The sequence below is a fragment of the Chiloscyllium plagiosum genome, chromosome 11 (genome assembly GCF_004010195.1).
Source record: "Chiloscyllium plagiosum isolate BGI_BamShark_2017 chromosome 11, ASM401019v2, whole genome shotgun sequence".
Lineage (NCBI taxonomy): Eukaryota > Metazoa > Chordata > Chondrichthyes > Orectolobiformes > Hemiscylliidae > Chiloscyllium > Chiloscyllium plagiosum.
Window position 1 is genome coordinate 59,506,835 of NC_057720.1, and position 24,252 is coordinate 59,531,086.

The following is a 24,252-nucleotide window of genomic DNA, read 5'->3' on the forward strand; positions in this document are numbered from 1 at the left end:
GTATGTGAGGATACTAGTGAGAGAGGGTCATGTCTTTTTGTGGCTAGTTGGTGTTCATGTATCCTGGTGGCTAGGTTTCTGCCTGTTTGTCCAATGTAGTGTTTGTTACAGTCCTTGCACGGTATTTTGTAAATGACGTTAGTTTTGCTCATTGTCTGTACAGGGTTTTTCAAGTTCATTAGCTGCTGTTTTAGTGTGTTGGTGGGTTTGTGGGCTAGCATGATGCCCAGGAGTCTGAGTAGTCTGGCAGTCATTTCCGAGATGTCTTTGATGTAGGGAAGAGTGGCTAGAGTTTCCGGATGTGTTTTGTTTGTTTGTTTGGGTTTGTTAATGAGAAATTGGCGGATTGTGTTCATTGGGTACCCATCCTTTTTGAATACACGATATAGGTGATTTTCCTCTGCTCTGCGTAGTTCCTCTGTGCAGCAGTGTGTGTAGGCTCGTTGAAATAATCTTCTGCTGCAGCTTCGTTTGTGGGTGTTGGGCTGTTTGCTTCTGTAGTTCAATATTTGGTCTGTATGTGTTGTTTTTCTGTGGACTCTGGTTTGAAGTTTCCCATTGGCTGTTCGCTCTACTGTGACATCTAGAAATGGCAGTTTGTTGTTGTTTTCCTCTTTAGTGAATTTTATCTCAGTTAGGGTATTATTGATGGTCTTGAAGGTTTCCTTTAACTTGTTTTGTTTAGTGATGACAAAGGTGTCATCCACGTAGCGGACCCAGAGTTGGGTTGGATGGTTGGCAGAGCTGTTTGCTCAAGTATCTGCATTACTGCCTCTGCTAAGAACCCTGATATCGGAGATCCCATGGGTGTTCCATTGATTTGTCTGTAGGTTTTGTTGTTCAAGGTAGTCATCTGTTTCAGTCCTTAAGTATATGCGAACAGGACAACATTCCAGATTAATTATCATCTCCTGTTGCTTGAGCCATTATCTTATTTTGCCAGCGTTGTTATGATCCCAGCTGATTGGGATTCCAGAGGAAAGCTAACTTGTTAGACCACAAGTTTTAATTTTGCAATTCAATTACTATGGTAATCAGTCACTGAACATACTCACAGTAGGCTGTAAATGTATTTTAACAAAGAACATAAGTTTATTATACACAAGCAAAGAAAACAAAGTTCAGTACAGTGATAAATTGGAAAGAATTTATCATAAACAGCAAAAGGATTCAATCAAATTATTTTCCAAGTAATATCCTTTACAGATACTCAATGCTAATGAAGCATCGCTCTCATTCTTCACTTTAAAATTTCTTAATTAACTGATGAGGTTGTGTTTCTTTTTGACAACTTTCAGCACATTTATTAGATGTGATTCACTTCATGTTGTCTCTCACTGTGACAAACAGATATAGGCTATAATGTCTGATTTTTCTCAGTGAATTCTAAGGAAAACCAAGTAAAGCCTTTTTTTAGCCTTGTCTTCTTGGACTGATAAAACAGCTTAAGACTATTGCTGAGCTGAAGATTGACAAATCTAAACAGCCCTTCCGCTGTGGTGAGACATTTCTTCTGAACTGCCAACTGTATCTGACCCCTGGAGTTCTCTTCAGGTCATAAAACCTCAAGTCACAAGAAAAACAGCAATTATCTGACCAGTTTGCCTTTACAGTTATTCAGCTAAAGGCACATGATTTCTTGGAAAATCCATCTCCAGCTTATTGTTCCAAATTACAACCTGACCCTGATTAAAAAGAAATTTCAAAGAACAAAATCCAAAAACTCATTTAGATGCACTTTAGAATCTAAACAGTAACAATACATTAAAAAGCATCATCCTAGGTTATTTTACATATCCGCAATGTTGCTGCATTTAGGTGCAAAAACTATGGGGAAGCTGCTCATTTCTGCTGAGAAACTTAAGTGGACACTACTTCACACCATCCCTGGAGATCTTTTTATATTTTCAGCTAGACTTACATTTATTTTAGTGCTTTGCCAATTTTAGTTGTTTCACAGAATGTGGATATCACTGGCAAGGTCAGCATTTGTTGTACGTCATTCGTCTTGAGAAGGTGGTGGTGAACTGCTGTGGTCTGTCTTCTGCAAGTACACCCACAGTGCTGCTGGGAAGCACCTTCCAGGGTTTTGCTGCTGCAGCAGTGAAGGAATAGTTTTACAGTTCCAGTTGTTGCATCTTAATCTTTGAATGTGATATTGCTAACCTCCCACCTTGGCACCTTCAAACATGAATTCAGATATTAGCTGTCACTCCGTATCTGTTGACCTGTGTTGGATTCTCTGTTTCTCTTATGTCTCCAGTCGAAGTCTCACCATTGCACAAGGAACCTCCAAAAGCTTGGTTTTTCCTCTTTTGCATCAACTAAACAACCCTTGATTCTCTTTGAGGTCCAAACATCCACGGAAATTCTGACATTTATCTTGTATACTTGTACAGTGTAAGGTTTCATCCACCTTGGTGAGACTGTTCTCACATTTTTCCTTTCTTACCTATAATCACATCTAATGTCTTCATGTTTTATTTCTACACTGTATATCCTTGGTGTCGCCAACACCTATCTTTGGTCCTTTCATTTTTACATCTATATGTTACCCATTGGTGATATCACTAAAAGTACAGTATTTTGGTTTTCTAAATTTGTGGATATGGGCATGGACAAGACCATTGATTATTGCCAACCCGTAATTGCCCTGAAGAATGCAGTGTTGAGCTGCCCTCTTGAAACGTTGCAGCCCTTAGGGTGGTAGGGACACCAATAGTGCTGTTAGGAAGGGAGCTCCAGGAGTTTGACTCAGCAAAATTGAAGGAATGATGATAAAATTCTAGTCAAGGTGGTATGTGGCTTGGAGGGGTACTTGCAGCTGGTGGTTTCCCTGTTCACCTGCTGCCCTTGTCCTTCTAGGTGGTAGAGATCACCAGTTTGAGAGGTGCTGCTTTCAGAGATGCTTTGGTGAGTTACTGCAGAACACCTTGTATATGGTTCACACAGCTGCCACTCTGTGTTGTGATAGAGGAAAAGAATGTTGAAAATGTTAGGTCAGGTGCCAATCATGCAGGCTGCTTTGTACTGAATTATGTTGAGTTTCTTGAGTCTTGTTGGAGCTTCACCTATCCAGACAAGTGGGGAGTATTTCATCACACTCTTGACTTGTGCCTTGTAGATCGTGGTCAGGCTTTGGGCAGTTAGGAAGTGAATTACTTGCTGGGGAATACCCTGAACTGCTTTTGCTGCAATGGTATTTATGTAGTTGGCTGATTGCAGTTTCTGGCCAATGATAACCCCCCCAGGATATTGATAGTGGAGTTTCATTGATGGTAATACCATTGAATGTAAAGGGATGCATTCTTTCTTGTTGGAAGTGGTCGTTGCCTGGTGTTGATGTAGCATGAATGTTATTTGCCACTTTTCAGTCCAAACATCAATGTTGTCCAGGTCGTGCTGTGAATGGACATGAACTCCTTCAGTGTCTGAGGAGTTGGGAAAAGCAATGAACATTGTGCAACTATCAGCGAATATCCACATTTCTGACCATACGAGGGATAGAAGGTCATTGATGAAGCATTAAAGTTTCTCGGGCCTAGGACACTATCCTGATGAATCCCTGCGGAGATTATGATGATTGACCTCCACAAACTACAACATTCTGCTTTTATGCTAACTGTTACTCCAAACAGCAGAGAATTTTTCCCTTTCCCATTTGCTTCAGTTTCATTGGGGCTTCTTGATTTTACATTTGATCATATGGATCAAATGCTGTCTGATCTCAAATGCAATCATTCTCACCTCTCTTTTGACGTTAGCTCTTTTGTTCATGTTTGGACCGGAGTTGCACTGCATGGCCAAGGTGAAATATAAACTGAGCCAGTAATTCTTTTGCAAGTGCTGCTTGGTAGCACTGTTGATGCCTCCTTCCGTCACTCTGCTGATGATAGAGAGTTGACGTATGGAGTGGCAATTAACTAAGTTGGGTTTGTGTTGTTTTTTACCAACAGTATAAAACCGAGGCACTTTTCCACATGGTTGTTTAGATGCCCACAAAATCCAAACAGACCAGTGGTGGATCTATCTAGGTCTTGGTAGCAGTGGTAGTGAGGTTAAATGGAGAAACAAGAGCAGAGTGGTCCTACAAGCAGTCAGACTGGTGACAGACATGTGTGGGATTTGGAAGCCAGAGCATGAGTGAGGTTGAAAGAATGGGTGAGAGTTTAGAGATCCCAGAAGTAAACAGGCAGTGCAGCAACTTCAAAAAAATCAATGAATGAGGTCACAGGAGGGCCAGTAATAATTTGTCAGAATTTCTATCTTATCTCTTGTGCCTTACTCTTGTGGATATTACTAATATAGGTTAAGACAGTAAGTTCAGCTTAAAACTTCGCATAGATAATTAAAATTTTTGAAATTCAAATCTAAATTTCTTCACTTGATAGAATTAAGGGCTTATTGACATAAACAAAATAAGAATTTTTCAAGTGTATACTCAAGTAGGAATAAGAGTAAAATTAAAGCTGGGATGCATATAATATTTAGTTAAGTTATGTCTGGGGAGCTCATGCCAATGATTTGCTCATCTGCATTGTTTGGAAAGTCTTTGACACTCCCATCTGTCTGGATGACTGGGTATGCAAAAGGTGTCTCTGGCTGGAGCAACCCAAACTTTGAACCCAAACTACAGTGCATTCATGGGGCTGAGAGGTTCATGGATAACTAATTTCAGAATGTGGTTCCCCTGCAGCTTAAGTAGCTGCAGGACAAAAATGAATGGGCAAAAGAAGGGGACCAGGCAAGTAAGGGGGGCATCCCCCAAGTGCATCTCACCCACAAATCGTGTTTTGGCCTTGGAAAACAGTGAGAATGAGATTTCCTATGTGGAGGCTATCAGAGCCAAGGCCATGGCACTGTGGCTGGTTCAGCCACTCAGTTGGAGTGCAAGAAAGTAAAAAGATAGAGGTGATAGGAGATTCATTAGTGAGGTGTTTCTGTAGCAATAGCTATGACTCCAGGATGGCATGTTGCCTGCCAAGGGCAAAGACGTTGCTGAATGGCTGCAGGGCATTCTGAAGAGGAAGGGTGAACAGCCAGAGGTTGTGATCTTTGTTGGGATCAGTTACAAAGGAAGAAAGCTCCTGCAAACTGACTGTAGAGAGTAAAGTAAGGTATTGAAAAGTAGGTCTTTAAAGGTATTAAGCTTCATTTTATTCCAGGTGCCACACTGTAGTGAGTATAGAAATGGAAGGATAAAGCAGATGAATTTGTGGCTGGAGAGATGGTGCAGAAGCAAGTGCTTTAGATTCCTAAGGCATTGGGACCATTTCTGGCGGAGCTGGGACCTGTTCAAGTTGAACAGGTTACTTTAGAATCAGAATCAGACCAACATCTTATCTTTCTATTTTATTGCAGTAATTACTTCTCTGAACTTTTCAGGAATGAAAGTGCATTACTTTATGTCATTCCTTTTTCTATTAAAATTAATTTATCCTAGACTTCTTCTCCACTTTGTTCTTTCCAGAACACTCAATTGTTTTATATCCTCCCATCTTTCCCATCTACTATATTCCACTGTTCAAAATCTGAAATTATTGCCTTTTAATGCTAATTGGCTGAATTTTATTTGGCTTTTTTTAAACCATCTTTTTTGAGCATGAACTTGTCCTCAATATAGAGTTTCACAATTTAGAAAAACTGGAAAGGGATGAGGTGATTTAGTAGGTACTTTTATCATTGCATTGGAAACATGGCTTTTCCAAATGCAAAATGTAGGATAAGTACAGGTGTGGTGTGGGTTCAGAATAAAGGCACAGTCATGTGATTTGAATTTTTTTAATTTTTTTCTCAAGGAAACAATAAGTAAATTCTATTGAAATATTGTCTTTAAATTGAATCCACAATAAAGCCCAATTTGCGCTGAATCTAAAAGGAACCATGTAATCAAGTCAAAACATTGAAGCTACCATCCTTGTGCTTTGGGACAATCATTATCCTGGTAGTTAATAAAAAGATAATAGAAATATATTTTTCAGAAACTGAATATTGAACAATATATTTATCAAAAAAACAGAGATGATGTTCAGTTGTAAACTTTATGTAGTTTGCTTCATGAAAAATTGTATGCATTGACTGTTTCAGAAATGGAGCTCCATCTACTGTAGAAAAAGTAATTTTCTTCCTTGTCTCCAGATTATATTTCTCTTTTTGTTCTCCCAATGATGTTGTGCTGGATGTGTCATTAACTGTGCAAATTAAAATACATACTTTTCACTTCTTCTGATGGCTGTGTATAAGTGCACTCTAATCTGAGCTATATATATCAGTGACCTCCCCTGTTTAAACCTGGAGTTAATCAACTAAATGCAATCAAAAAAGTACTTGGAACCTATTTTTAAACATCAAATCATAAATTAAGAAAGGAACATTAATCATTGTTCTTGTTTTAAGTTGTTTCCTAGTATGTTCTGTGAAACAAAATAATCAAGAATATGCCTGTCTTAGCTTCTGCCCTCATGGAATAGCTTTTCCACTCTCACTGTCTAGGTTCACACATTTCCTGAGGCGTTGGAGTTTATCCTGCATTATTCCATAGAACTAGAGTAAGCCAGTAAGAGTATAGTAAAGGAAATAGAAAACAAAACAGAATGAAATTGGTTTCAAAGACTAATTTCTAACACACAAAATATAAAGTAAATATATAGATTGACTTAGTCTGCATTCTTAACCATAAATGTTAAAAAAGATTATAACATTTAAACATCTAAAGCAAGAATCTGAACCTTTTCTGACAGGATATTTATATGTGACAGATCAAGGGCTGAGTTGGAACATGAGGCACTGATTGATGGTAACCTTGCAACCGAGGCAAACCTTATTATTTTGGACACTTTGGAAATAATTGTTCAGGTAAGAGATCAATAAATAGCTGCCAAAAGACTGTGATGGTGAGGTACCTGTGGGAACTTAGAAGTTTTCCACTCTCAGTACGCTATCATATTTGATTTTTGACATCTTTTCATTCACCTGATCCTGTAAATTAACTCACTGACTTAGGTTTCATGTAATTAGGTTGACATAATGCTAAGGGCAGTATTGTGCATGTTCAAATTCAGCCCAGATTTATAAAGTTTATAAAATTTATGAAAGTTTATCTTTGTCAGTCGTAAGAGTCCTGTGTGAAATGGAATTAGGACAATTACAACCTATTTCTTAACTTGCATAAACACAGAGTCTTAAATGTCCCTCGTACTGGGCGAAAAATGGAAATCTCTTTGATGCACCACAAATGGCTTCTGATAAATGGGTTACATTCTGGTGTTAAAGAGGATGAACTTTGAGCTTTGGAAGTCTGGGTAGAGTAAAGAGATCTGCATCATTCAGTACTGTCCCTTTCCTGGAATGGTAATTGGGCTTGTGTTGGGACATCTCTATACCTAACTAATGTGATAGTTCACATCTAAGCATTCATGATGTATCCTGATTGCCTGCATTAGGATCCTTTTATTAATGAGTACACTATTTTAAAAAAGAATTTAAGTTTACAAAATTGTAACAGTAGGATTACCTGAGTGTTGATACTGTAAAAAAGATTCTATTTGAATCTTGTTAAATACATAATAATTATTTATTTTTAATCTTTACCATCTACATGTTTAGACTGTTTCCGTGACAGAATCCAAAGAGAGTGTGCTGGGAGGGGTCTTGAAGGTTCTTCTACACACTATGGCATGTAATCAGAGTGCACTTTACCTACAACATTGTTTTGCCACCCAGAGAGCCTTGGTATCTAAGGTAGGTGTTATGGTATTATAGGTAATTGTTAGAATTTTTTGTTGAAGATCACAGACCAAACCGCATTCTACTCAAGCACACTGCAGCAAATTAAATTAAGGGAATAAATTTATTTTTGTTTGCAATTCATGTTGAACTTGTTTTAGTTGCACTAGTCCACGCTATTACTGAGTGGGCATTGTGCCATTCCTTGCAGGAATGTAGAAAAATCATTAATCATTTTAAGAGGTTGTGTTCTTTGAAATTTTCTCATTAAATCTACTGAAGCTGAGATAAGACAAAGTCATTACCCTGCATTCTCTTATTTGAGAACATGGGACAGTGAGGTTGTAGCACTGGATCTCAGGTCCAGTGGTATCCATTTGCTCAGCAGTCTTGAAATTGGAAACCCAAACCATCATCAGGAGCAGTTCTGATGAAATGCCAACAGTTCATATTATATAGTACAACTGCAATATTTAAATGAAATGTAAAAGCATTGGTGGAGATGGGAACAAAACAAGTCAAAATTCCACCCCAACATGAAAGCCTATCAGGCACTTAAATAGTCACCCGCTGGGCTTTAATTAGGATCTCTTCCTGTTTTAAAAAAAATTCTCAAGGTCAGGTTCGTAGGAGAGTAGTCTGACACAGAACAAACGACCAAGAGGCGAGTCTGCTAGAATATGGGCATTTTATTCCCCGCAGGGTCGCCAGAACGGGTCTGGCTTATACTCACTCTACATGTTACCAAAACTGGGAGCCGTCAGTTCTCGTAGAGCGGTTGCCAACAACCCACGCTCGGCGGTTAAACGTAACCCCGGAGCAGACTCACCGAACTGGAGACTTTTCCAGCTGATATACTCTTTTCCAGATATAAACATTCATGTGAACAGCAGAGCAAGGCTAAAAAACACATTCCATTCTGGTTACATACAGATAAGAAGTGCCATTCCTTGCAGGAATGTAGAAAAATCATTAATCATTTTAAGAGGTTGTGTTCTTTGAAATTTTCTCATTAAATCTACTGAAGCTGAGATAAGACAAAGTCATTACCCTGCATTCTCTTATTTGAGAACATGGGACAGTGAGGTTGTAGCACTGGATCTCAGGTCCAGTGGTATCCATTTGCTCAGCAGTCTTGAAATTGGAAACCCAAACCATCATCAGGAGCAGTTCTGATGAAATGCCAACAGTTCATATTATATAGTACAACTGCAATATTTAAATGAAATGTAAAAGCATTGGTGGAGATGGGAACAAAACAAGTCAAAATTCCACCCCAACATGAAAGCCTATCAGGCACTTAAATGGTCACCCGCTGGGCTTTAATTAGGATCTCTTCCTAGGACAGCGATGTCCTGCCTTGCATGAAGCTGCTGACCGATGAGAGGTTGGCAGCCGCTGGGAGCTGCAGCAATACCACATCAGCGGCCACAACTGCTGCTAGCATAGCAATGTAGAAACCCAGGAATAGCTGATACGCCTCTTTGTTGGCTGTGGCTTGAGAATAGAGGGCAGTTGGGGGTGTACAAAGCAAGGCAAAATTTGGTTTTCATTGGCTGACCCCCAGCCCCTATCTGTACCTCCTATCATCCTCAGATTGAGACAAATTGAGACTCCTCACCCCAATCTGGCAGGCTCACATATTATTTGAATGTAAGGAAGGCAGATGATTGTATAAAGAGGCCTTTAAGTTTTCTTCAATTAATCATTTAAAGGTCTCAGTTGGTGACGGTGTGAGAAGACTTTCCCACCTAGAACTTTATTCCTGTGGTGATAGTGGGAAGGTAAGGTAGGTCCTCCCCGATCCCAACCTGTCTGATTATGTTCCCTCATACCACGTTCTCCTCAGCTTTTTGGGATAGAAAGATTCCATCCATTGTTTTGTGATTGACAGTCAATGTGTGGTCAAGGTAACTTGTTCGTCCTGGCAAAGGCATTTAACACATTTTAGGATATGCCTGTGCTTAAAGTAGCTATTCTAATTTTGGCAAATTAATGGTCAAATTGTTGTGTTTGTTTATTCAATGCTTGGGTACATTTCAATAATTGTGAATGTAGAAATTCTTAGGAATAGGATAAGTGTGTTATGTTCCATATGTCCACCTCATTTCAATATATCTCATAATCAATGTGTAATCTCTTCTGTTAACTCAAAGATTTCTTCTCGCTCTTCCTTCTTGCTTTACTGATATTTTCATTCTAATTGATCTGTAAGTATATTGTCATTCCTTCACTGTTGCTGGGTCAGGATTCTGAAAGTCTTTCCCTCACAGCACTGTGGTTATCCCTGTACCATATGGACTGCAGCATTTCAAGGAAGCAGCTCACCATCACCTTCTCAGTGTTAATTAGTGATGAGCAGTAGATGGTGGCACAGCTGGTGATGTCCACATCCTGTGAATTTATTTTATAAATACGTGTTAGAGAGGGATCATTTAAAATGGGGAGTTCAAAAGTGGATTTCCCCTTTTTTCCTTCTTTCGGGTTGAGGAAATCTGTTACCCTCTCGAATTTAGGATTTTAAGAGATCATTAATAGCAATAGATTAGATTTGGTCACTACAGCTACTTGGCATTGGCTTGTTGGTCCATACAGTGAATCATCCTTGTTAAGTTTTAAAAACTTGTACGACTGCATCAATGTTTAAAATGTGCTTGTACCCTTTCTTTTACAATTTAGTACCTCGTCAAGAAACTTCTTTAAAGGTAAAATCATACTCGGGAGATTGAGGGGTGACCTTATAGAAGTTTATAAAATCATGAGGGCATAGATAAGGTGAATAGCAAGGGTATTTTCCAGAGGGTAGGGGAGATCAAAACCAGTTCAAAAATGGTTAATTTTTTTTCCTGTTGTTACAGTTTCCTGAACTCCTTTTTGAAGAAGAAACTGAACTGTGTGCTGATCTGTGCCTAAGGCTTTTACGACACTGCAGCAGCAGTATTGGCACAATCCGAGCACATGCAAGTGCCTCACTCTATCTCCTAATGAGACAAAATTTTGAGATTGGCAATGTAAGCAATGTTTGAACCACATTTTCCCTCAAAGAATAATGCATTTCTTATACTTTATGTTTATAAACTATACCATTTTTAAAAAAAATGTATTGCTTACAGAATTTTGCAAGAGTGAAGATGCAAGTAACTATGTCACTTTCCTCACTGGTTGGTACATCCCAGAACTTTAATGAAGAATTCCTTAGGCGATCTTTAAAGACAATTTTGACATATGCTGAAGAAGACTTGGAACTGAGAGAAACTACCTTTCCTGACCAGGTATGTAAGTCTACAGAGTGTCTATCCCAAGCTTAGGTTATCACAAAATGCTTTCTGGCAAATTAAAGCACTTTTTGTAACAGAGTCATTTTTGTGATGTAGGGAAATGTGCTAGCCAATTTGCACAGAGCAAGATCCCACATATAGAAATGAGATATGTGACCAGGTTTTTAATGATGTTGGGTGAAAGAATAAACATTGACCATGACAATTGGAGAACTTTCTGCTCCTAATGCTGAAAGGTAACCAATCAAAATCATTAATTCCTCTTCTCTTTCCACAGATGCTTTCAGACCCACTGGTATTTCCAGCATTTTCTATTTTGATATGTGGTTATACTTAGTTGGTTTTAATGGCCTTACTTCATAATTCAATAAAGGTTTCCTTATTTGAGTCTAAAATTGTTTCCCTTTTGCTGTATAAATTATCCACCAACCCATGTAAGTTTTTACTATATCAGATTCATAGTGTCAGGAATTTGCACTTCGGGGAACCACTGAGAAACAGAAATATCTTAGAAAGGTGAAGAAAAATTAATCACACTCTATCCACCTGATCATAAAGCAGTTTGTAATTGGTTCACTTAGAAGTTGTTGTAGAATATCAGCTATTGTAGAGAATAAGTCTGATCTTCATTAGTACAGTGTTCCCTTAATTAAGTCAGATATTTGTCATGTTTCTCACATTGAAATTAAGATGTATCCACTTCATCAAATGATTTAAAGTCTCTTAAAGTTTCTTTTCATATTACCATGCACAATATTATTACCAAAGAAAACAAATCTTTGAGTCAGTTTCTGAATTGACAGAGGTTTGGTTGAAATTGCCATTTTTTTTTTGTTTGTTTTCTTTATCCTGGTTGGATTGTATTTCAATAATTTCCAAAAATGGTTCTCCGTTTGGGTGTGTTTAGAATTCGGATGGATTTGTTGATTGTAATGGAGTTCATTATTACCTTGCTGTAGGTCCAGGATCTAGTATTCAATCTCCATATGATCCTGTCAGACACCGTGAAAATGAAAGAACACCAAGAAGATCCAGAGATGCTCATTGATCTGATGTACAGGTATACCTTGAAGATATTCACCTCTCAAATGGACATGGTCATTTCTATCTTTCTTCCAAATTCATACCACTTGTCACTGCTTTACTCAAAGATCCAATTCATACAAATGCAATTCAGTGTTTGTTTCCGGTATCTTGTTCAAGTAACCAAGTGTAAACATGGGCCATGAGTGTCATTTGGCAATTTAATTGTGATCTATAGAGCATCATTCTGCCTCCTCGATAGTCAAATGAGCACTTTAGTGGGATCATTGCATAAGAATCTGGAACAATACCAAGCAATAGACAATAGGTGCAGGAGTAGGCCATTCAGCCCTTCGAGCCTGCACCGCCATTCAATATGATCATGGCTGATCATTCCTAATCAGTATCCTCTTCCTGCCTTATCTCCATAACCCTTGATTCCGCTATCTTTGAGAGCTCTATCCAACCCTTTCTTAAATGAATCCAGAGACTGGGCCTCCACTGCCCTCTGGGGCAGAACATTCCACACAGCCACCACTCTCTGGGTGAAGACGTTTCTCCTCATCTCTGTCCTAAATGGTCTACCCCGTATTTTTAAGCTGTGTCCTCTGGTTCAGCACTCACCCATCAGCGGAAACATGTTTCCTGTTGCCAGAATGTCCAATCCTTTCATAAGCCTTTTTTCTTTCTCTGCTCCTAATCTAGCTAAGCCTTCAGCTGTTCAAAAGCAGCAGAAATGCCTCTTACTTGCTTTCCAACTGTGAAGCTAGTGTCCAGAGTGTGCTTGGCAGTCCCTTCCTTTTCAACTTGATAGAAAAATGCCAGCCTAGATTCTGTATCTCCAACCACAGTATATCTGTGATTGGCAACTCAGCAGAGCAAAATAAATTAATCTCCAAACTAGTGGTTCTACAATGTATTAATTTTGTTGAAACAAGAATTTTAGTGAAACCCAACAGGGTCTGTAGGAAATTTCCATTTGAACCTTGAAAAACATATAGCATTAGAGTTATAAATTCTGTGAGCCATATCAAGGAAGGTCATTTGGTTAAAGTACTAGTGTATCACCAATGTTGTTTAGAGAAATAATGCATTTTTTCTGCAGGATGTACTTCACCTTACCATAATATAACTCTTCACATGATAAATCTAAAACCTGCCATACATTGACTCGTGGGCAAGTGTAGCAGCTGAGCTTCGCCTCCAACCCAGGGAATATCAGAGTTATACTTACTATCATTCTCTTGCAATTTAAGCTGGCTTGTGTGCGGTGCAATGGATAATAGTGTTATATAACCAATAAAAAATTCATACAACATATCTGATTAGAACTATAGAAATAGATAAAACTAAGTATTCATCAATTTTAAAATTAAAAAGAAATTCTTTGGGTAGCAAGTGCTGTAGGATAAAAACCAAGTACTGCCATTGTTTGGAGACCTGAAATAAAAAGCACTCCAGCCTCATTTGGCTGATTTCACTAATAGGTAAAACAATTTAATCTAACCACCAGCGTGGAGAGTCCTGGTGCAGCATTATAGAATGCACTATCTGATGTGCAATTCAGTCAGCAGCTAGAAGGGCTGCAGTGCTTGCTCTGATCTCAGAAAGGGCAGGCATTGTAATGCTATAATTGGTTTCTGTAGCCCTTAGCAGAAGAGGTAACAAGAAAATTAGCCAGTATTGCTTGATACGAAAGAGGACCTGATCGAAATTACACATAGAATCTTAGAGAAGTACAGCACAGAAAGAGACCCTTCGGTCCAACTCGTCCATGCCCACCAGATATCCCAACCTAATCTAGTCCCATTTGCTAGCACTTGGCCCATATCCCTCCAAACCCTTCCTATTCATATACCTATCCACATGCCTTTTAAATGCTTCAGGTTTAATGGAAGCACACTAGCTTTCGGAGCGGCGCTCCTTTATCAGGTGGTAGTCCTCTACTACCTGATGAAGGAGCGTCGCTCCAAAAGCTAGTGTGCTTCCAATTAAACCTGTTGGACTATAACCTGGTGTTGTGTGATTTTTAACTTTGTACACCCCAGTCCAACACCAGGATCTCCAAATCACTTTTAAATGCAGTAATTGTACCAGCCTCCTCCACTTCCTCTGGCAGCTCATTCCATTCACACACCATCCTCTGCGCAAAAAAGTTGCCCTTTAAATCCCTTTTATAACTTTCCCCTCTCACCTTAAACTATGCCCTCTAGTGCTGGACTCCCCCACCCAAAGGAAAAGACTTTGTCTTTTTATCCTTTCTATTCCCGTCATGATTTTGTAAACCTCTATAAGGTCACCCCTCAGCCTGGGACGCTCCAGGAAAAACAGTCCCAGCCTGTTCAGCCTCTCCCTATAAAGCTCAAATCCTCCAAACCTGCAACATCCTTGTAAATCTTTTCTGAACTCTTTCAAGTTTCACAACATCCTTCTGATAGGAAGGAGACCAGGATTGCGTGCAATATTCCAAAACTGGCCTAACCAACGTCCTGTACAGCAGCAACATGACCTCCCAAACCCTATACTCATGTCCGTAGATTGAGGTATGAACCAGATTGTAATGCTGTTCATAATTGAACCGTGTGCCATTTCTGGCTGCCTAGGCAGCAAAGTGAAATGTAATACCAAAGAGTGGATAGTACTGTTGAGGCATTTTGAGATGGTAAAAACAATGACTGCAGATGCTGGAAACCAGATCCTGGATTAGAGTGGTGCTGGAAAAGCACGGGTTGAAGGTGATAGGTCAGAAAGGAGAGTGGAATGGATAGGCAGGTGAAAGGAAGATAGGCAGGTAGGACAAGTTATGGGGACAGTGCTGAGCTGGAAGTTTGGAGCTGGGGTGAGGGGGAATGGGAAATGAGGAAACTGGTGAAGTCCACATTGATGCCCTGGGGTTGAAGTGTTCCGATGCGGAAGATGAGATGTTCTTCCTCCAGGCGTCGAATGGTGAGGGAGCAGCGGTGAAGGAGGCCCAGGACCTCGGCTGAGTGGGAGGGGGAGTTGAAATGTTGGGCCACAGGGCAGTATGGTTGATTGGTGCGGGTGTCCCAGTGATGTTCCCTAAAGCACTCTGCTAGGAGGTGTCCAGTCTCCGCAATGTAGAGGAGACCACATCGGGAGCAATGGATACAACGAATGTTGAGATGAGGCAACATCTTCAAGAGAGGAAGAAGAACCTTTAGGGATGGGCATTGGTGGGATGGGAGAAGAAGGAAAGGTAAATCAGTGTACTGGCAATAACTTAAATTTCAGACTGGATGCTTATCAATGATTGGTAATTCTGTTTTCCATTTGCTCCTCGAAGAATTGCTAAAGGATACCAGACATCACCAGATCTGCGGCTAACCTGGCTCCAAAACATGGCTGGAAAACATTCAGAGAAGAGCAATCGTGCTGAAGCAGCACAGTGCCTTGTTCATTCAGCAGCTTTAGTGGCAGAGTACTTAAGTATGTTGGAAGATCGCAAGTATCTTCCTGTAGGATGTGTAACTTTTCAGGTAGGAGTTTGTAAGTTATTGTCATATTTCTTTTCTGTTTATTTTGTGTATATTATATTGAATATGGAATTGTAACATGATTTTTGCTTCCTCTGAAAGGGAAACCCTATTCAAAGAAAGGAAGAGAAGGATATGTTGAAGACAGGGTTAGATGAAGTTCAGTGGGAGCAGGCTTTTGTGGACAATTAATAAAGGCATAGAAGCTTGGACCAAACGCCCATGCTTCTGCACAGCAACTTCTATGTAATCATCAGCCTGCATGTAATATGCCTTTACCGTCTAAGCAGCACAGACACCGATGTTGTAATACAATGCTGGCAATCCAACCCTAACAGAGAAATTTCACTTCCATACATATGTTCAGAACAATCCAAAAGGAATCACCCTGACAAGTGGGTTATGCATAATTCACATTCCTCTTGCTGTAGAAGGAGTTTTGTTATTCAGTCTTCACCTTTCAGTCCGTTGATTTTTCATCCCCTTTAGCACAGAGAAATACCTAGTCTCAACTTGATGGTTGCTGCATGGTCCTGGTTGAAATTAGTTAATAATGCTCACGAATATGACATTATTTGGAACAATGGATAAAATCCAAATGTGAGCGTTTCTGTTGTGAGTCAGTCAGATATCACCTCATATACAGGAAGCTGCATCCCCTGCACAGAAATTACTCACAGCAGATGGTTGTACCTCAGAAGGAATAAATGTCTGCAGATGTGGAGCCCTCCTGCACATGCCTCCCTTCCCCCATTACAAACTTGCATTAACATTTTTTTAAATCTTGCCTCGTGCATTATCATTCATTCACATTTTCTGATTATCAAAATTATTTTGCTTTCTGTTTTCCATTAGCTGGTATGAAACAATCATCTGTTTGGATTACTTAAGGGAGGACAGATTGGTTTCATGGTTCTACTTTACAGTTAAGTTCTGTGGACCTATTTGGGAGAGTCTTGAGTGACTGACTTTTATTCAGAGCATTTCAGATGTGTGTTGGGACATGCTATTTTGTTAAGAGTTCATGGTCTGAGATTCTGGATCAATGTTGAGGATGTTCAGGAGTGATTGGGTCCAATATACACAGCATCTGAACCTCTCCTTTTCAGTTATTTAAAGTGATGAAGCACAGAAGAACAATTTCATAATACATATTGATAATGCAAGCTGTATTGATGCAAGTGTTGATCTCAAGGGGTTGAATGTGGAAAGTGATTTCACAGGAGAAATTGACGAGAAAGACTTCAGTTATAAGGACCTTGGAGAGAAGAACTGAAGAGATTTGATAGAAATTTTCAAAATCATGAATGAATTGGACAATAGGAAGAAACCATTCCCATTCAAAAGGATCGGAAATCAGAGGGCACAGTTTTAAAGTTTGCTGAAGAAGCGAATGTGAGGTGAAAAAAAGCAATGTTACACAATGAAGTGTTAGGATGTGGAATACTGCCTGGAAATGTGGAGTCAGGTCCGATTCAAGAGTGTTTTTGATGATTATTTAAATAGAGCTAACATGCAGTGCTATGGGGAAAATCAGGAGATTGACATTAAGTTGAAATGTGTAGAGACAAGAATCTGCCGAATGGCGTCCTCAAGGATCAGAACAATTCTGTGAATCTAAATAGACAAGATTGCAAGTCTCAAAAGCATGGATGAGATGTTCAGCACTAGAACAACTCAGGGATGTTGCAAAATCAAAAATAAGCAATCTTACTGATGCCATTGATTTTTGCTTGGAAGCTCATCTCGAGGTCTAAAGTGACACCAAACTTGCAAACTCTTTCATGAAACAGTATCATCGGACAATATAAAAAAAAGTGTTGTTTATTTTTCTCTTCTTTCTTTGAACTAAAAGAAATTCTGTGATGTACCTAACCAGTTGCTGTTTTATTAAAACAGCAAAAAAGAGGTTGATCACAAAAATTGTACGTTTCATAAGTTCTGAATCCGCCTTCTGTTTATAACTACATTTTAAAACATGACTACTTTAACAAAAAGTGCGCTCAATCATTTATTATTTTTGTTGCTATACTAGTGAGTTTCTTCATCAAACATGTTATAAAGAAACAGTTGAAGGCACTGGTTACTGCAAAGTCTATAGGCCCTGACAATATTCCAGCAATTGAGCTGAAGATATGTGCTCCAGAACTTATTGTGGCCCTAACCAAACTGTTCCAGTTCAGCTACAACAGTAGCATCTACACATCCATGTGGAAAATTGCTCAGGTATGTCCAAGTTCACAAAAGCAGGACAAATCCAACCCAGTCAATTACCACCCTGTCAGTCTACTCTCAGCTATCAATAAAATGATGGAAGGGTTCCTCATCATTGCAATCAAACAGCACTCAGTCATAGAGCTGTACAGCATGGAAACCGATCCTTAGGTCCAAATCATCCACGTCGACCAGATATCCTAAATTACTCTAGTCCCATTTGCTAGTATTTGGCCCATATCCCTTGAAACCCTTCCTATTCATATGGCCATCTAGATGCCTCTTCAATGTTGTAATTGTACCAGCCTCCACAACTTCCTCCGGCAGCTCATTCCATACACGCACCACCCTCAGCGTGAAAAAGATCCTCTTAAGTCCCTTTTAAATCTTTCCCATCTCACCTTAAACCTATGCCCTCTAGTTTTGGACTTCACTCCCCTGGGGAAAAGACTTTGGATATTTATCCTATCTATGCCCCTCATGATTTTATAAACATCTATAAGGTCACTCCTCAGCCTCTGATGCTCCAGGGAAGACAGTCCCTGTGTATTCAGCCTCTCAGTGTAGCTAAATCCCTCCAACTCTGGCAACATCCTTGTAAATCTTTTCTGAACCCTTTCAAGTTTCACAACATCCTGATGGAATGCAGTATTTCAAAATTCCTTAACAATAACCTCCTCTTGGATGCTAACTTTGGATTTTGCTGGGGCCACTTTGCTCCTGAACTCATTGGAGCTTTGATTCAAACATGGACAAAAGAGCTGAAAGGGGAGGTGAGAATGAAAACCTTTGAAATCAAGACCACACTTGACGAAATATGACATCAGGGAGACCTAGCAAATTCAGAGTAAACAATGATCAGGGAGCAAACAGTTTGTACCACCCACAAGATGCACAGCAGAAATTTACGAAGACCTCTTAGACAGCAACTTCCAAACCTGTGACAACTAGCATCTAGAAGGATGAGAGCGGCATCTCTGGGACAGATGCACTAAATAACTCCACCACCCTATGGCTGAACACTTTAATTCCTCTCCCACTCCACCAAGGACATGCAAGGCCTGAGCCTCCTCCACTGCCAAACTCTAGCCACTCAACACCAGAACCCTCCAACAACAGGGATCAATGTGGATTTCACCGGTTTCCCCATTTCCCATCCCCCCACCTTATCCCAGATCCAACCTTCCGACTTGGCACTGCCCTCCTGAACTGTCCTACGTGTCCATCTTCCTTCCCACCTATCTGCTCCACCCTTCTCTCTGATCTATCACCTTCATCCCCACCTTCATCTACCTGTTGCATTCCTAGCTACCTTTCCCCCAGCCCCACCTCCCTCCATTTATCTCTCAGTCCCCTTGGGCCACTCCCTCATTCCTGATGAGTTGTATGCTTGAAACATTGACTCTCCTGCTTCTTAACCGGCTGTGCTTTTCCAGCACCACCTACAAATTACCCTACAAGCCACATACTGACTTGAAACTATTTCACTGTTCCTTCAATGTCGCTGGGTCAAAATCATGAAACTCCCTCCCTATCAGCACTGTGGACCAGATGGACTACAGTGGTCAAGAAAACAGCTCATTACCACTTTCTTGAGGGCACTTTGGGATGGGTCCAACCAGTGAATCCGTCCACATCCAATAGATACATAAATGCATTTAATATGTTAGTACATGTGTTGATAAGACAATAATTTCAATTTGAGCTTTTCTGGTATAGCAGAAAGTTGAATTGTTGACCTGGTGACACAACTGGTTTTATGGGTGGGACCTGATCTAGAAAATTTCCTATTAAATCTGCATTAAAGATAGCAGAAAACCTGAAATTATAGACTGAATTTACTTTGTTTTTAGATGAAGTCCGAGTTTGATTGTGTTCTTCGTAGGGCTTTTCACCACAAGTCCTAGTGTGTTTTCTCTCTCTCTCTCTCTCTCTCTCTCACACACTAACTTTGCTACTTTAATTACCTATCCTGCCTGATGATGCCCTGCACATCTGATTTCCACTCCATCCTACCATGTGCCATTCCCCGAATGATTTGCCATACAGTAGAGATCTGCCAAAAGACTGGTATCTTAGGCGCACGGCCATATTTGAAAGCCCATAATGTACCCAGACAAGCATCGAAAATCCTGAGCTGCCCTACCTACGAGATTCATGATAGTTGCCTTGGAAGTGGCAGACTAGGGTAAATGGGCACCTCGCTATGTGGGCAGAGACCTGGAGGTTCTGCTGATGAGGTGATTCAGAGGCAGGGCTTCCTTGTCCCCTATGACATCAGTGGAGGTCACAATACAGAATACATCAGCCTTGTCTGAGGTTTTCACCCAAATTACAGCAGTCTCCATTCTAGCAGGGTAAGTGCCACCACCTTCTCTCTGATATCTTACGTTCACTCTGTCTATGCAAATGTTTCCATCTCTAATCAAGAATCATGCTGTACTACTATTTCCTGCAACATGTTCCCCCTACTGCTGCCTACTCACTCATCTGGGTCACCTCTCCAACTGCATCAAAAGTAACATTGCTGGCACTCACTTTCTCATTTCAGGAATAAAACAGCCTGCAGTAAGGCAGAGAGAGTTGAGAAGGGTCGTGGGCTGCCTGACATTCAGCTACTCACTCCTTCTGTGGAGAGGATCCTAAGTCTGACCACCCTGAGCCTGCCATGAACTGGTATTGGAAGCTGTCCTATACTTACTGTGTCAGGACCCCCGTACGAAAGTTATCTCCCTTGACTTGACTGGTACCTAACTGGTCCTGTGTGTGAACTGGGTGCATGTCCCTAAGTGCACATTGTCCTTACAGCTCACTGCAATGAGAATTGCCCATGCAACATTAAGTACAAAAATCAGAGATGTGCTATAAAGATTTCAGAGCCTGGTACATAACGGGTGCCGATTTTTGTGAATATGGGATGTGTGTGTTGGTGTCCATCGAGAGTGCGCTGAGATGTTGGATTCAGAACAAGTGGAGAGGTGAATCTCCCAGGTGCACACTCTGATTTCTATGTTGTGTTTTATTGGCTTTGGCTTATTTGACAATACTGATAAATATCAGTGATGTATATTGGGCTGTTAACAAAGTGTTTAACAACTAGCAATCCTCCTTAATTGGCAAGTGGATGCGACATAGTCAGAAACCTGTCACACCGCTTGTGAAAAGGGTGAAAGACGGAGCGAGATGCTCCCAGTGTTACCTGAATGTTCCATGCATTTGACCATAACCCGCATCACCCATTTACAGGGGAATCCCTGTAGGATTCCCCTGTAAATGCTTTTAGGTGTAACTCAGAATTTCTTTTTTCTTCACTGGGTCAGCTGATTCTGCCAGAATCCAGATGTAAAGCTACCAGAAACTCGATCCCAAGAAGGTTAATGAATAATCAAATTTGTAGTGGTATGCTTGTGACTATGGCTTTATGTACTGTTGTTGGATCACTGCCATGTCAATATCAGAGTGATGTGCCCAGATATTGATAACATGCCTGCTTTGTTCTGAAAATCAAGCAGATATCGCATCCTATAATGCTGTAAACTATAGCATTGGTTTATGATATATTTGTCCTTTTCATTCTTCTGCTTCCCTCTCTCTCTCTCAGTCTGTTTTGCTGTATTATACACTTGTGATGCACATTTTCACATGTGGGAGTTGTAGCAAAAACAAATTAACACTAGAAGCAGGGTTATCCTAACATCTCTCTCTACTTACCCTGGATTTTTGACAGAGTATTTCATGACTGTTGTATAATAGTGTCAGAGATAATCTCACATCCATATCGACTCTAATAAGATAAAGTGAAGGAAAACCATGAAAATGCCAGTGCAATAGAGATAAATGTTTCCTCGGGTGGGAGGACAAGAAACTCAAGATTCCCATGAAACAAGGCCGACTTGATAGTTCCACTCTGATTTTATTTGTGACTCTTGACAATAATGCAGTTGAGCTGTTATAACTACATTTGTTTTCTATGTGTTGCATTAGTAGAAACTTTAATAAATGAAAGATGTACCACACTGCTTTGACTAATAATTACAAGATTTATGTTCATATTTCCACACTGTAATGTAATCTAATCTAATCTAATATATGTTGTCCTTAGTAATTACACCTTTATTTGGTTTCTTGTAGAATATTTCTTTCAATGTTTTGGAAGAGTCTGCAGTTTCAGACGATGTTCTTTCACCAGATGAGGAAGGAATCTGCTCTGGGAAGTATTTCACAGAGGCGGGTCTTGTGGGATTGTTGGAGCAAGCTGCAGATCTGTTTTCAATGGTAAGTATTATTTCAATTTGTCAACTCTGTGCTTTGGTATGGTATCTATGATGGGCAACAGGCAGTGTTGAATAGTAGAGATTTAGAAATGAATGAATAATTGGTATTACTTGACAAGCTTTGGAGAGCGAGGCATGTAGTCAAAGAGTTTCCGTCATGAAAGTAAACGACGTAGATAGACCCCTTTATTGGATGAACCTTGCATGGTGTGCAAATAGAATGGATTGGATGACTTGAAGTTACTTTTCATTCTGCATTTTTCTTCCCCTTTTCATGATTCACTTTTTCTCCATTTGTAATATTGTTAGAATAGTTTTATCCCGTATCAGTGACAAATCCAATCTACAATATGTATTATGCAGTTTGGGCCAATAGGTAACACCTGTTTCTGTAATTTACTTCCTGATCTTCTAATTTCTGATTACTGATGATGCTAGCAGAGATGAGATTCCATTGCCTAAGGATTAAGCATTACAATATTTGATGCATTCTTTGGTCCTGTTGGTGAAATTTTGGTTAGGAAAATCTTTTAACAAGTGGCCCATGTCTTGCATAGACTATTTGGTCTGGTCGGTAAAAACAAGGACTGCAGATACTGGAAACCAGAGTCTAGATTAGAGTGGTGCTGGAAAAGCACAGCAGGTCAGGCAGCATCCGAGGAGCAGGGAAATCGATATTTCGGGCAAAAGCCCTTCATCAGGAATATTTGTTCTGGTAGCACATTGTGCTCTTATGCCAATGTGCTGTATTTCAAAGTGTAGAAACATAGGTTTCCCTTTTGCTTTGATGCTCTGTTGAACTCTTTTGTATCATTTCAGGTTTAACTCCCAAAAAATAGATAGCAAGGTCATTCCAAGGATCATTTTGTCAAGCCTCCTCGCAGTTAGTGCAAATCGCCGTTACGTAGAGACCAACATGCCTGAAACAAATATACAATCAAATGAACTTAGAAATTAGAAGCATGAGTAAACCATTCAATCTCTTGAGACTGCTTCACCATTGCTGATCTGATTGTGACCTTAACTCCACTTTCCTGTCTACCCTTTATACCTTTGACTCCCTTATCAAGAATCTACTTAACTCAGCCTTAGATTGTTGACCTGATGGCCTTATTATTTGCCAATGAAGTATCCAAAATTCATCTGGGTTTGATGCCAGTCTATGTTGTTAAATTCATGATCAATATGGTCCATTTCAAATTTTTATACTTTTGAATTCAGGATTAGAATTTATCTCTTAGTTGAAATTCACTTTTCACAACCCTGAGTGTGCTGATATTTGCTCAAAATCAACATAATTCTGCCATGTCAAGGAATCAACAGATGATTCATGTTGGGGAAGATAGTTAAAGAGCATGGAATAATAATAATGGTAGATTTTAACTACCTGATATTAGTTGAACAGAAGACATGGGTAAAGGAGATAATTGAATGGAACTAGTACAATATGTATAGGTCTCTTTCTAACTCTGTTTGTAAGAAAACAAATCCGAGTAGGAAGGATTTGCTGTTGAGAATCGTAATGGGTATTGAAGTAGAGCAGATTAAAAAAAAAAGTAGGGGGAGTATCTCGGCAATAGTGATTATAATATAACATGCATTAAGATTCAGTAGAAGGGTATAGGATTATGATGAAACCCACATTAATAGATTACAGAAAAACTAACTGTGTGGTACTGAGAATAGAACTGGGAAAAGAAAATGTGCAACACGAGTGAGAAATAATTGAAACAGTCAACAGAGTATAGGAAAAATGTAATTCATTGAAAGGAAAGAATAAATTAAACACGAGTGAAACTCCATTACAAATAAAGACATTAAGGAATAAATGAGGGTATAGAAAGAGGCAACCATTAACAAGGTAGATGACAGACGATACAGCAAACGATTAGCGTGAATACAATCAGATTAGGAAAGAATCTTATAATGTTATGCAGACAAAGCGTAACTCCAAAATTAAATTATCAAGGAACACAAAATGGCAAAATATTTCACAGGCATGTCACTAAAGAAAGGAAGGCTCTGGTAGGAATAGAGCATGAAGGGACAGGCATGATAATAGTGCAGGCAATAATATGGAGGTGTTAGAAATGGTAAATAATTATTTTCCTTAAAACCATAGCTTAATACTTGTAATTAGGAAAATGTTAGAGTATATTATAGAGGATGTAATTGCAGCGCATTCCGAAATGCATTATGTAATCAAGCAGAGTACACGGCTTAATGAAGGGGCAATCATGCCTG

The 24,252-nt window shown here is 39.7% G+C and overlaps 1 protein-coding gene across 13 annotated transcripts in view; it reads left to right on the plus strand.

The window, feature by feature from the left end:
* Positions 1-24,252, plus strand: part of dock7 (dedicator of cytokinesis 7) — a 170,611-nt gene that overhangs the window by 117,467 nt on the left and 28,892 nt on the right. For 9 of the 13 annotated variants that reach the window (XM_043699461.1, XM_043699462.1, XM_043699463.1 and 6 more), the window contains 7 exons: positions 6,759-6,855; positions 7,606-7,740; positions 10,584-10,736; positions 10,839-10,997; positions 11,963-12,063; positions 15,331-15,523; positions 21,866-22,009. In XM_043699461.1, the coding sequence (XP_043555396.1) occupies positions 6,759-6,855; positions 7,606-7,740; positions 10,584-10,736; positions 10,839-10,997; positions 11,963-12,063; positions 15,331-15,523; positions 21,866-22,009 (982 nt within the window). Of the gene's footprint in view, positions 1-6,740; positions 6,856-7,605; positions 7,741-10,583; positions 10,737-10,838; positions 10,998-11,962; positions 12,064-15,330; positions 15,524-21,865; positions 22,010-24,252 lie in introns of all 13 variants that reach the window. The other 4 variants (XM_043699469.1, XM_043699470.1, XM_043699459.1 and 1 more) reach the window with 1 other exon arrangement.